The following is a 14,368-nucleotide window of genomic DNA, read 5'->3' as shown; positions in this document are numbered from 1 at the left end:
AAGATCACATCAGAACTGAGAAAAAGAGGCTGAATCAGCCGATGAACATACTGAATCACCAGCAGCTTCTTGTATCATAGTGCAACATATAAGATGAGTAGGAAACTTGTTTGCATTTTATTTTTTATTTTTTATTTAACCTTCATTTAACCAGGCAAAATATGTTTGAGAACCAGTTCTCATTTGCATTTCAGCTGTAATTGCTTAAGAAAGCTCAGTCAAATGAGTGTGGAGTTAAGTCTAGAAAAACATCTTGTGCTGGATTCCTCCCACACACAGATCAGCTGTATTGTGTGAACAAACTACAACTTCAAACTTTGCAACCAGAAGAAAAGCATCACATTTAGTGATGAAGAACACTGAAAAATCATTTGAAATGGGCTTTACCTGCAGCAGACACATGCCAGGTCAAGCTCAGTCTGCAATGCAGACATTTACTTGAGAAAATAGAAAATGTCTCAAAGTGTAAAAATTCTCCCAGAAACATCTGAACTGCTAACAAATGTCTTGGGTTGTTCAAGGTGGCAAGAAAGTTGTCTTCTAGTGCCTAGCCTGGCTTTTAACTGAATTCAATCTGATCTTAATCTAAATCATGTTATTTTATTTTATCCTACTTATCTGTTTGTGCATGCATGTGTCTGTGTGACTGCGTGTGAGGGAGATAATACTGAGTATGTTTTTTAAATGTTGCTTACTTTGGTGTGTGAAGGCTTGTTTTACTTTAATGTGCATAAATTGTTTGACCATATAAAGCAGTCTGTGATGCCTTTGGCAGGAAAAGCACTTTATAAATAAAAATGATTTGATTTGATTTGAAGATCACACAACCACACTTAAAAAAACAAACAAAAATAATAATAAAAAAAGAGAATATCCTTAAGGTAATTGTCTGTATTGGAATAGTTATGCAGTCCTGTCTCCACTCAGGGAATTTGTTTCCTTGGCACTTTGGAATGTTGTCCATACTAAAGCCAGAGGAGATCATTATCAATAATATTTTAATCAGAAAATATTCTGATGGAAAGAATCTGAGAAAACGAAAAAGAAAAAAAAGCACTAAGTTTCTTTCCATGTTTGCTCCCATCTGTGTAGAGACACAATAAAAACAGTTCCCTTAGTTTTGGTTTAGATCAAGTACAAAGTTGGTTCTATAAATAGTTTTCCAAATCTTTGTCTTTTTTTCCCTGAAAACTGATGTCTTAGTATCACCAGTTTAGCCGCTCCAAGCAGCACATAGAGCAATAATTCATATTATGACATTAAACAGCAGGAAAATCTTCTAATGCTGCTTTATCTTCACAACAATGCCAAGGCAGAGTTTTTTTCTCATCTGTAGGATTAGTTAATACTTATTGCTACGCTGACTCAGAATTTTTAAACATTGTGGTTACAACATTTTAGCTGGTCTGGTTGGTCTCCATAACTCCACCCTCTTCCCGTGACTCAAGGGTAATGAGTTGGTGCATGTGCAGCACCACGTTACAGGACAGAAGCCAGACTTCTGATTGCCAAACTAGAAAGATCTAATCCTAACTTCAGTACTGGCTCTGAACTAATGTTGAAACAATATTGGTGGAAAACTCCCCATGATGACTCACCTGTATACTGGAAGTGTCTTCACCCCGTATCTTAAAGCCTCCTCCCAGTGTCCCAGGTGAACGGAAGCATCTAAAGCCATGTCTGTAATCCTGAGCTTGTAGAGATTTTCATCAGGAACTTCACCACCAACATTTGTTAACAGGGGACAACAGGCGTCTAAGAGTGCTTGCCAATCTAGATAATGACTTAAGGAAAAACAACATTAAAACTGCAAACTACTGAGAAAGGCTTAAGTATTTGTGATAACAATTTTAAATTAATTTGCTGAAATAATTTTATAAAGACACAATGAACTAATGCCTGTCCCTTTCTCTCCTCTCTGTTGTCTCATGATGAAAATAGCTTAAGAGGGATTTATGGACAAGAAAGCACAGCACCAGATTTAATAAGAGCTGTAATTATTTAGTTAATCATGCCCTGAGCTTCAAATGTCACAAAATGTTCAAACTGAGTAAAAATCTTAATTTTCTCATTAAACTGTGATCTAAGATTGTAGCATTGATCCAAATGATGTGTAACCACACACTAAGACATTACTGGAATTTACTATTCTACTGAACTATTCACTCATCCACATGTAATATGGACATCTATTAAGGAAACATTTTAATTGTATCCATTAAAAAATTAAAACACAAAAAACAGTCCAGATGTGCAGCACCAAATTATGTAAACTCTGTCTCAGTGGTTCCAATAAAAGATGAAAGCAGAGTTCAAGAAATCATTGTTAGTCAAAATTGATAAATGCTTGGTTTGCATTTTCTGAAGTGAACAATGGAGGTAAAGGATTCTGGACTCTGATTTTAGTCCATCCAGTCTTGGAAGAGCCTCCTTCAGCAGGCACCATGTTGCTTCTTCTCCTGAGAGCATGAGTCCGTCCTGGTTAAAGAGGAGAGCGAGGACAAGCTGAACAATCCAATGGCTAAAGCGGCCTCACCATCTAGAACAACACACTTATATGCATATTTAATGTTAATTCAGGCTTTAAGACCAGCAGTTAGAGAGGTGAATAGAGCAGGAGAAAACACAAAGCAGAATGAGTTTATTTTCAGTATGAATACTAAAGTGTGACTGACTGATGACACCATGTTGTCAGAAAAAGAAAACTGTAAATTTCACACACTTTTCAAGATTAAGATTCTGTAAACTTTAAGTAAAATTCGAATTTAGTAACATTTTTAGGGCTTTTTGTGCACCTTAGCACAAACACATAAGAAATAACACCCACCAAATTTGATGTCAACAGTCATCTGTTGCCATGACAATTTTAGGTCATAACCCTGCATCTTTCTTTCATCAGATAAAAATGAAATGAGAGGAAAAAAATACAAACAAAAAAACAACACAAGTGTGTGTTTGTGCAGACTAAAGTTTAGTGGAATAAAACACATGCCACTGTCCCAGAGAATCAGCTGAGTGCTGCTGTCTCTCAGAGACACAAAGGCATACACTCATGTAGTATTTCTGAGTGTTGCTGTGCTGTAGAAGAAGCAGTAGTAAAGGCAAAGACACAACAATGAGAGGAGCGAAGAAAAGAAAACAGAAGGGCAGAGACATAAAGAGTACACTGGTGCAGGAAGACAGAGCGGGTTAAGATGGATGGAAAAGAAAACTGCAGCTGAAAGACAAGATAATTTTTCTCATTTTTCAGTAGGTGGTCAGACAGACAGAGGGAGGGTGTGAAGAGGTGGAGCGTGACAGAGTGACAGAGAGGAAGAGGAGGACAGCGGGAGATAAGAAAGAATGTCAGAGTGAAGGAGGAAAAGGAAGATGAGGACAGGTGAGGGTACACTAGGACATGTTATGCACCGATACGCTGTCTGAGCAGCATAACATGAGCGTGCAAGTGTGTGTGTCTGCAAGTCAGTGAGAAAAAAAAGGCAGAAGTAGTGAGAAGGTACAGGTGTGGATGTGTTTAAACTTTAAAGAACACTTTTGCACAAAATCAAAAAGTAACTATTTGCTTTGGTTCATGATAAGAATGTGCACAATCCAACATGAACGTAAATAAAGTGTGTATTTGTGTAAATTTATAGTCATCAACAGTAATAATGCAAAATTAATTTTTATACCAATGATCCAATTAAAATTAGTTTAACATCAGAATCATAAGTGGAGCAACTTTACTTGAGTATTTACTGCAGTTTACCACAGTGACGTATACTGCCCTCAGTCCAACAACTTGACATAGTTTAAACGTAGTTGTGTCTACACTGGTACAATTACACAGGCACATCACTGCATCGGCTCCATCATTTCATCCCTGATGCACACGGTCCAAATATTCTTACACATGCAGAGCTTTATTCTAAATAAAAACTAAAAACAAACTAAAAATTAGGCATTATCTGCACAATGAAACTCATTAAACCATCACAGTGGCATGAAGAAAAAAAGAAAAAAAAGATAAGGATGCTTCGAATGCTAGACCTCAGTGTGATGCTGCCACATTAAACTGATATAACCATTTTTACTTGACTAATCTATTAGTCTAGTTCATTTTGGATCATTACGTGCATGTAAACAGTCTGTTTCTTTGTTTTGTGAAAGAAAAACAATATCATAGAAAGCTTTGATTTATAGTGAACATGATATCATTTCTGTGTCTGACCTCTTCTTGGGACTCGCATCGCTGACAGTGGCATGTAAAATGGTACTGCTCTTCCAGCTGCCTCTGCCGATCTCCAGTCAGGGACAATGTCTCAATGTAACTTATCGTTAACTGGACAGAGACAGGACAAGATATCAGAGTTGACATGAGAGTATTTCCTTGCAGTTTATGTAAATTTATTGCACAGTTCTACTGTCTGTTGCTTATATGGTGGCACAGTGTGGTTCAGCTTTATGGATTAAAAAGCTGAATTTGAGTAAACTGAGTGAAAAAAGATAATTATTCTGTAGCATCTATGTGTGTGGGTGTGTAAGTGTGGTTTAGTCCAGATGGCGTGGTTGCATCTCATTACATACAGTCACAATGCATCTCATTACATAAAGTCACAAGGGATGATGAAGGATGAGGGAGAAATGGAGAAAACACTGCAAAGTTAGTAGCTGTCATCCTAAATGTGTTAATGTGATATTTCACTTGGCTACGGGCTTTAATAATCATTTAATGCCATTAGGCTCATTGTTCATCCATCAAAAATATTATTACTTGTACAAAACGATTCAGTTTATTGCAGAAATGGTTATAACTTTTAGATTATTTATCATTAAAAACTGCTTAAGTGGATCAATGATAACAGCAAATGAAGCACATTTAATAAATATTGTTCATAAAGAGTGTGGTCATAGAAGCAGGTGCAGTGTTTGAGTCCATGAAAACAGACTCATGTGCCGCGTTGTTAATCCTGTAAAAATGCATACCTCCTCTTCAGGGTTGATGTCCTGGACAGCTCGGAGCTGCAGTTTTGTTCCCTCGAACACCATCACACAGTTTGGCCTACAATCATGGTTTAACAGAGATAAACTGAGAGCAGAGAAGATGTAGAAAGGAGAGAGAGGAGAGGACCAGAGGGTGGCAGGAGGAAGAGTGCAGGTAAAATACAGAGACAAGGGAGAGATCAGTGAGGAGAGAGGCAAAGAAAAAAAGGAAAAAAAACAGGACGATGGTGAGTAAGATGCAAAGAGAGTTGTGTTTTTTTGTGTTTACACTGATCAGTGAAAACTACTACATCCCTGACAGCTGAGGTGAATAACACAAGTTATGTCATAATGTTATGATCTACTGGAGAATGTCTGGTCCTGACATTCATGTGGATGTTACCTTGAGACATACCACCCACTTAAGCGCTGTTACAGAGCATTTAAACATCCACCTACAACCGCTTTGTGTGCTTCACATCCTATCAGAAGAAATAAAGTGCATGATAAAGTCTGCAACACATTTTAACTTGCCTGATTGTTTGAAAAAGAACAACCTCATCCCACTTAGCCAACAAACACTTGTAGAGATCGTTCACATGTGTCAAAATATTCACAATAGAAGAAACAAAACATGAACAGACTTCCTATGTAAGATCTCCATCCAACATGCAGCCTGTACCATGTGACAGCTGCAGCTCCATGTGTTTGCTCTTCTTTTGCAAAGTGCTGTTAGTGGACTAAGTACCACCTGACTGCATCATAATATCAATCTTTCCCATTTAAACAAACACACACACACACACACACACACACACACACACACACACACACACACACACACACACACACACACACACACACACACACACACACACACAGACAAAATACTCTGTTTCCATCATTTCCCTGATTGATTTTTACAACATAATGAGGTTTACATCAACAATTTTCTCTACTTACTTACCTTTGACAAAAGGTTGATGAAAAGGCGCAGAGGGAGGCGCAGATACGTCAGCTAAATATCTGTATTGACTGTTAATGAGTTTGTTGACTGTAATCAGTCAATCTTCAAATAAGAAATTATTGACTGATGGCAGGGCAGATATTTATCTGCTGTATTCTGGTTTCGTTTCGTTTGTGATGGTAAAAAACATGCAACCCCAGCTCCTGGTCATCAGCCAAATTACTATTTCTGTTTCAGCCCAGAATTACTGCCTCCCTTGTTGCCAATTATAAATACTTTTAATGAGAATTCACACATCCCTCCCCTCTTGGTTTAACATGACCAGTGTCACCAAGCTGACTGTTTAATAAAAGCCTACAGACACACATTTTAAGGCATGTAAAATATTATTTATCCTACTGCCACAGATTGTAAGGCATGATGTGTCACCACTAACACTGTTGGATCAGAATACATTAATGTTAAGAAGAAGTCATTTAGCATGTGTTAACTAATGGAGATAATTGTGGACAGCAGATAGGCAAGAAGGTTTTATTCTTAGCTGTATTAGATAAAGTATAACTTACATCTGATCATGCTTGACTAATCAATGATAATGCACTGCAATAACACAACCTTGACTTGTTGTGCTGCAAACACACACATTAAAACACTTCCATCTACAAAGTGATAATAAAGATGAATCAACATTTTTCTTTAGGAGGGGTGGAAAAAGAAAAACGGAGAATCACAGGTGTATTTGTCATCTTACAAGGGGTTTTACTTCACTAAAAAACTCAAAAACCAAAAACTTAACACTAAAGCGAATAGATGCAGGCATGATTTTACTTATCTCTGAGTCTGGTGATGAATATGTTTCCCATGATAAGGAGAATAATGACCTCCCACCCACATAAAAGAGACATTTAATGCTACTGCATGCATGGCTGGCGAAAAATAAGAGGTTTGTGTGTTTTTACAGCTCTCTCCATTACTGCAGCTATCGTTTATCATATTCAGCAAAACAATGGGCCATGAGATAAAAAAATGTGTGTTCAGCCTTCTATGACAAAGAAAACCATCACTAACCCCTTCGGCTTTCCCTCCACAGTGCAGAAGTTGCAGGCTGAATATCAACTAGACATCAAGTCCTTGAAACGATTCTTTTATGTGATGGAGAGCAGCTCATTAGCATGCTAATTAGGCTAATTCACTAAACCATGTCTCACATTAATAGCACCTGTGAAAATAACTGTTGCTGTGTGATGCAGGATGGAGAAGGAGGGTACTCACTTTATCTAAATATTTCCTTTAGTCCAACTAAGATTTCTTTGAGATAAAATGTTCAATCCTGTCACATTTGTGTTGTGACTTGTTCAATGGTTTATAGACATTACAATGCAGACCATCCTAATTATACCTGCTATGATTCAATGACATGAATCAAGAAAACATGTAAAAACTCTGGTTACTTGATTTGGCTGAATTTGTTACCCTTCTAGTTGAAGATTGAATATGGAAGAATGTGAAGCAAATTAAATCCATTAATTACTTATTCATTGATATGGTGAGAAAACCCATTACTGCTGCTATACTAATGTCAGCTTAGAAGTAGACTCGGCTACAATAAACCAGCTCCAAGCAAACCACTGACTCAAAAAGATGAAGAAAAAGAAAAAGTTTAATAACGTATATTTTGTTTGGCCTTACATTAAAGTCTAAAATGCAGCAGAATTTACATCAACAAAGCTTTCTGGGTCAAAAAGGCATTTTGATTTTATTTATTTTTTTTTTTTTTATAAAAAAACATCTCCCACACTGAAGAGTATAATATAGTCTCAGACTCGTGTCTGTCCACCTGCTATGAGTGCAAGCATGTACAGCGTCATTATTAACAGGGATTTTCTATGCTGCATTAGGGTGAAATCTCATGACATCATCCTCATCCTGATAGTTTAACTGTACTGGTTAGGAATAAAACCACATCTCGTTTTAATTCTATTAGTATACAGAGCTTTAATTTTAAGTTAAAAAAATATCTACATTTGAAAACTTAAATTAAAATGATTTTTTAATGTTGTAATGTTATATGTCATATCTCCCCTGTACTGTATCTGTGGAGGGTCTGATGTTTTAACTCCCGGTTCTCTTCTCATGTTTGTTCCACAGATAAAATCCCAATTTCACAAAAATTGGAATGTTGTAAAAAACGTTCATAAAAACAGAAATGAGTAATTTGCAAATCTCCCTAACCAACATTTTCATTCACAGTAGAAAGAAAACATGAAATGACACATTTGAAAATAAGACATATTACTATTGCATGAAAAATGGGATGGGGGAAACCAAAAGCTGTGAAAGAAAATGGCAGTAAAAACATCTGGAGGAATACAGCAACTGTGTTAAATGTTAAGAGGTCAGTAAGATGAAGGGGTATAGAGAGGACCTCTGAGAGGCAGCAATCGGCAAAAAAAATCTGTCTATAAATTGTGAAACAATATGCAGAAGACTGGATATTCTATCATCTATGTAAAGTACAGTGACGTGCAGTGAAGTTTATGGTTGGTGAGGCACTGATTTACAATTGTAAGAACTGAAAAGAGCATCTTATTTCACTATTCATTCAGCAGCATGCAACTGGTAATGCTTCATATCCAATCAGCATTCCTCTTTCAATTACACTCACACACCCACTGTTACTAACTCTTCAGTGAGAAAAGTAGCTACTGGCTGTCCTAAAAGTCGCTAAAAATCACTTAATGACATCATCTAATGTGCATATTGGCCTGGTACATGGAGGCTGCTGTGGAGAATGTCGTGGGAAAGGCAAAAAAGGACGAAAAGACAAGCTAAAAAATTTTTAAAAAGGCAAAACTAATAAAAATAAAACAAATTCTTTGGTTAATATTTTCTTTTATTCTAGTTTAATTTTATTAAGTGTAGGTTGTTTTCTAATTATGAGGCTGCAACATTTCACAACACTGGTTTTCCTCCACACTCTTCATTAATAGACATTAATATCTGACGGTAAGCCAGCGTGAGATCATCCTGCACCAGCTTTGAACGTTTCATTTTCAGCCTGGTCATGAAACAGGTGATCATCTCCTGCTCTGATGCAGTTACTGCTGCCAGAAGCATCTTCTGGTTGCTTTTGGACAGGAGAGGAGCCTGCGCCGGAGCACCCACTCCTCATTGAGAAGAATAAACTATCTTTATATACGTCAGTCTACAAAAGTCTCCAATACTGAAAAAGTCGCTAGATTTGTCGCTAGTCGCTTTAAGAAAAAAAAAAAACAAAAAAAGGTTGCTAAGTTGGCAACACTCACACACCGTGTTGGTGTGAGTGAGTGCACCCCCTTGAGGTGAGGCAGAGTACTGTTTGCCTCACCTGCTGACTTTTCTCTGCACTTTATTGTACGATAAACGGGAATATTTCTCTCACAAATACATTAAATACATTACACAGACTGTAGAGAGTCATGGTGTATAACAAATATTTCTGTAAAGTTCATATTGGCGATATGCTGAGGAACAGAAAACGGCACGTGTCATGCAACCCAGTTTGTACTGGATGGCACAGTCAGAGCTGAGGCACAGCTCGCCCAGGAAATACTCAAATTTGGCAATTTTTACTTAATAAACTGTCAAAAACGTGTTAGAGTCATACTGAAAATGCATTTTTAACACAGATCAGTGGAAAATATTAATATTTATTGTATGCTTTTTTTCTTTATCATGACAGGTGAGGCAGCCTCCCCTGACCGCATGTCACTGGTAACGTACATGAACATGATTTTGAAAAAAATCTTGAGACATCACTGTTAACAAGGGACACTGCTGAAAATCAGTGCTGGAAGCCTGTGATCTTCAGGCCCTCAGGCAGCACTGCATTAAAAACAGATGGGATCCTCTAATGGAAATCACTGCACAGGTTCAGGAACACTTCAGAAAATCACTGTCCGTGAACACAGTTCACTGTGCCCTCAGCAAGTGCAGGTTAAAGCTCCATGATGTAAAGAAGAAGCCACATATCCAGGAACGTTGCTATCTTCTCTGCACCAAAACTAATTTAAAATGGACTGAGGCAAAGTGGAAAACTGTTCTGTGGTCAGGTGAATCAAAATTTTAAATTAATTTTAAAAATCATAGACACTGTGTCCTCCAGACTGATTAGAAATGAGACCATCCAGCTTGTTACAAGTGTTCCATTCAAAATCCTGCATCTCTGATGGTATTGGGCTATATTTGTGCCTATAAAACTGGCAACCTGCACATCTGGAATGGAAACAACCATGCCAAAAGGGACAGCACGTTTTAGAGCAACATATGCTCTCAAGCAATCATCTATCTCTAACTGTATAATTTGCATAATTCAGCAAGAAAATGCTGGAGACATACAGCATCCATTACAACAGCATAGCTTCATAGTAGAAGAGCTCAGGTGAGATTATAGATTATGTAACATAATATTACTATATGGTATCTTTATTATTATTATTACTGTGTTGTTGATGATTATTGTTATTACATAGTTTCATGATAAAAACATATTCCATAGGGAGATATTGATTATGTACCGAATGTTAGTGGCTGGTAGTGGTAGTGACAATGTGATAGAATTGGAATATTGTTGTAATTTACAGGGGTGGGATTATATAAGCTTTTGCTCCCACCCACTCCTTTTGTACTTTTTTAATTTTCTTTTTTTTTTGTGATGTATTTTTATTTTTGTTTTTATTTGTCATTATGTTCAAATAAACTTCAATCAATCAATCAAAACTGACCTGCCTGCAGTTCACACAGTTGGCAGATCATAAAATATAAAATATGACTAAAGAGACCCACAGCTGAGCACTGTTGTTTATGGACTGTTGTTGGAGGAAAGGGGATGCAACACACAGAAGATGAATCTGTCTCAACTTTTTTTGAGATATATTGCTACCATCAAACCCAAGATGAGTTAATATTTTGATTAAATAGTAAGATGTCTCTCTTTCAACATTTGATGTTTTCTATGATGTACTGTGAATAAAGTGTTGGTTTTAGAGATTTACAAATTATTGTATTCTATTTTTTTTATTTTCAAAAACAGCATCTCAATTTTTGGGAATTAGGGTTGTACTTAATAACTTTCCCTGATCACAATATTATCACTTTGTTCCTGTAAAGACTGCAGAATATTTTAACACAATAAAGTGACATGTTTTACTAGCCGTTGATTCTTTTGTGCACTTTGATGGTAAACACTTTCAACCGTGTGCACCATATAAACATCTTTCAGGCTTTTGTTTGATACGGTCAGGTGATCTTTGCAGCTCTATATCAGTGTACTTCTATAAAGACTTTCAAAAGAAGGACTGAAGAGAGGAAGTGGATGAAATACAGTGGGAGGAGTGCAGTAGAGAAGACAGAGAAAAGTTAGCTAACAAGAAATAGTTTTGAAGGCATGACAGAGAGAAATTGAACAAAAAGTGTTATTTTGACTGAGGTGCAGCCTCAGCAGAGTAATCCCCTGCTCTTCAGCTAACCCATTGTTGCTAGGCAACCCAAAATATGAATAGGCAGGGGACCATCCTGCGAACGAGCCCATCATTTATGGATGAGTTACAGCACAGATCACACAGACACACATGGTTTGGCTGAGCTTTGGTAATGCCACTGTGACCATCTGACATCTCAACACCAGCCAGATAAACTGGCTGAGATACCTGCAGAGTGTGTGTGTGGGTGGATATGTGTTTGTGTGTGTGTGTGTGTGTGTGTGTAGCAGCACTAACAGCATGTTCAACAACAAGCCAAATCCCACCCCATTCACCCACCCAGGACGTAGTATAGGGATTACTGAGCATATCGCCTTGGTGTGTGTGTTTGTGTCTCACTCTCACAATCCAGACGTCCATTTCATCCATCACACATCAGCTGGAGTCAAAGCTAACATTTCTCAGAAAGATTTGACTTCTCCTTTTCTTCCCTTTAAAACAGCGTTTTATCATTCTGTTAACGTTTAATCTCAAATTTTTGCCTCCTCCTGTTTTCCTGCCTTCTTCTACGTACATCATAGAACTGTCAGGAAAGTTTGAAGACCGTTTGAAAGTGTGCTAGTGAGGAACTGATGGGGCAGTACTGTATCTCTAAGCTGCATTAAAATCTGGAAACATTTTTACTGTACAGGTAAAAGGCAGCAGCAATATGAAGTCCATTCAGATTACTGAAGCATTTTACATATGTGGACTTCTCACTTTCCCCCTTATGTGCGTGTGTACATGTACATATGCATGTGTTACCTTGGATACAGCCCAACTCCAATCTCTTGCAGCTCTCCATCACTGATGGTGAAACAATTACATGTGACCTTAAGGAGGAAGAGAGGATTTGGGGGGGGGGGGGAGTGGAGACAAAAGGGAGAGTGATTACTTTTTAAATTGCTTCAGGGAGCAAACAATACCTTTTATCGTCTATTTTGTACACACTCAAACATCCCTGGCACCTGTTAAACCCTGACGGCACTGAGGTGAAACATGGCATGCTTTGAGATGCCGGTGCTTAGATTGTGTAAAATTACCACCAGGTTATTTTTGAGCAGAAAAATAAAAAGGTTTTTGATATGAAAGACATACCTGTAATGTTTTTCATCAGTTTTATAATAAAAATAGCTTTCAGCAATCAAAATGAATGGCATGTATCTGAGAAAGCAAAATGGTGTTGCTTATTCTAGGAACTGTGAAAAGAGGAAAGGCAATGAATTGACAACTAATATTACAAATCTGAAGACAGGATTCTTTAAAACACACCTGAAGAAAAAAAAAAAGAAGATTAAACTGGAGATGCATTTTCTTCTTGGCAAAACTGAAGCAGCCACAAACAATCAAAAATATCTAACAGAAAAATGCTGAAGCAATCCTGCCCATCACCGTTTAAAAGAAAAGTGAGGTTACAAGGCGTAGAGGTAAAGAAGGTGGAGGATTTTAAGTACTTGGAGTCAACAGTCCAGAGCAACACAGAGTTTGGAAAAAATTGAAGATACGTGTACAAGTAGGTTGGAACGGGAGGATAAAAGTGTCAGGTCTGACGTGTGATTAAAGAGTATCAGCAAGAATAAAAGGAAAAGTCTACAAGATGGTGGTGAGACCAGCGATGTCTAGGGTTTGGAGACAGAGGCCCTGAGGAAAAGACAAGAAGCAGAACTGGAGTCAGCAGAGATTAAAATGTTGAGGTTCTCTTTGGGAGTGACAAGGATGAATAGGATGAGGAATAAGTACATTAGAGGGACAGCACATGTTAGATTTTTTTAGACAGAGAAGCCAGGCTATGATGGTTTGGGAGAGGAGAGAAAGTGAATATATCAGAAGAATAATGATGAGGTAGGACCAGCCAGGGAGGAGTCCTATGAAGATTTCTAGATGTAGTGAAAGAGGACATGAAACAAGTTGGTGTAAGCAAAGAAGATGCAGAAGACCCAGTTAGACATAGGCAGATGCAGACGGTGGCAACCACTAAAAGGAACAGCTGAAAAGGATGAGAAGTTAAAGACTGTGTGAAAGAACTATCTGTAAGAAAGTCAATGCATGTTCTAATTTTCTTTGCTAAAGTTTGAATGAATTATGATGCTAGGGAAATGATCTTTCCCTGCTTGCTTAGTTGCTGCAACGGTCTCTACGCTGACAAACTGCCCTTAAAATGTTTTCTTCTGGATTTGACTTTTGACTCAAGTCAGTTTTGCACATCTACACCCCTGCAGTGTAATTGGCTAATTAACGATACAAATAGTGAATGAGACAATCACATGGCAGCAGCTCAATGCATTAAATTCTGTAAACAAGTTCAAGATTACTTGCTGAAGATCCAGCATCAGAATGAGCAAGAAAGAGGATTTAAGTGACTTTGAACATGGCATGTTATTAGTGTCAGAGGAGCTGGCCTGAGTATTTCAGAAACTGCTGATCTACTGGGATTTTAAAGAACCATCTCTAGGGTTCACAGATGATATCCAGTGAGCAGCAGCAACTGAGGTGATAATAAGACAACAGTACTTTGAAGCAGGTGGGATACAGAAGTAAAAGACCACAATGGGTGCCAGAGGAAACAGGAAACAGACTATAATTCACACATGCTCACCAAAATTGAACATTGGAAAAATGTTGTGGTCTGATTAGTCTTGATTTCAGCTGCAACAATCAGGTGTAGGGTTAGAATTTGGCTTAAACAACATGAAAGCATGGAGCCACCCTGCATTGCATCAATGGATCAAGATGGTGGTGGTGTAATGGTGTGGGAGATATTTTCTTGCCACACAGTGTACAGCGAGCCAAGGTCAGTGTACCCATCTTCTGATGGCTACTTCAAAGAGGATAATACAACATAAGGCTCATATCATTTTCAACTTGAACGTAACAATGAGGTGGGTGGTGAAGGTATAGAAAACAGAAATATTAGCTACGTTTACATGAACAAATATTTCAT

At 37.7% G+C, this 14,368-nt stretch overlaps 1 protein-coding gene across 1 annotated transcript in view; it reads right to left on the bottom strand.

Annotated features, from left to right (window-relative positions):
• smyd3 (SET and MYND domain containing 3) overlaps positions 1–14,368 on the bottom strand; it is a 92,112-nt gene that overhangs the window by 11,961 nt on the left and 65,783 nt on the right. Inside the window, exons 6-10 of the mRNA XM_041981697.1 lie at positions 12,193–12,260; positions 4,966–5,068; positions 4,211–4,321; positions 2,391–2,478; positions 1,599–1,773 (exon numbers count right to left, since the gene is read on the bottom strand). Of these exons, the coding sequence (XP_041837631.1) occupies positions 1,599–1,773; positions 2,391–2,478; positions 4,211–4,321; positions 4,966–5,068; positions 12,193–12,260 (545 nt within the window). The remainder of the gene's footprint in view (positions 1–1,598; positions 1,774–2,390; positions 2,479–4,210; positions 4,322–4,965; positions 5,069–12,192; positions 12,261–14,368) is intronic.

Source organism: Melanotaenia boesemani, chromosome 1 (genome assembly GCF_017639745.1).
Source record: "Melanotaenia boesemani isolate fMelBoe1 chromosome 1, fMelBoe1.pri, whole genome shotgun sequence".
In the NCBI taxonomy this organism is placed as follows: domain Eukaryota; kingdom Metazoa; phylum Chordata; class Actinopteri; order Atheriniformes; family Melanotaeniidae; genus Melanotaenia; species Melanotaenia boesemani.
Note: the sequence above shows the minus strand (reverse complement) of the source record. Positions and strands in the feature narration are given on the sequence as shown.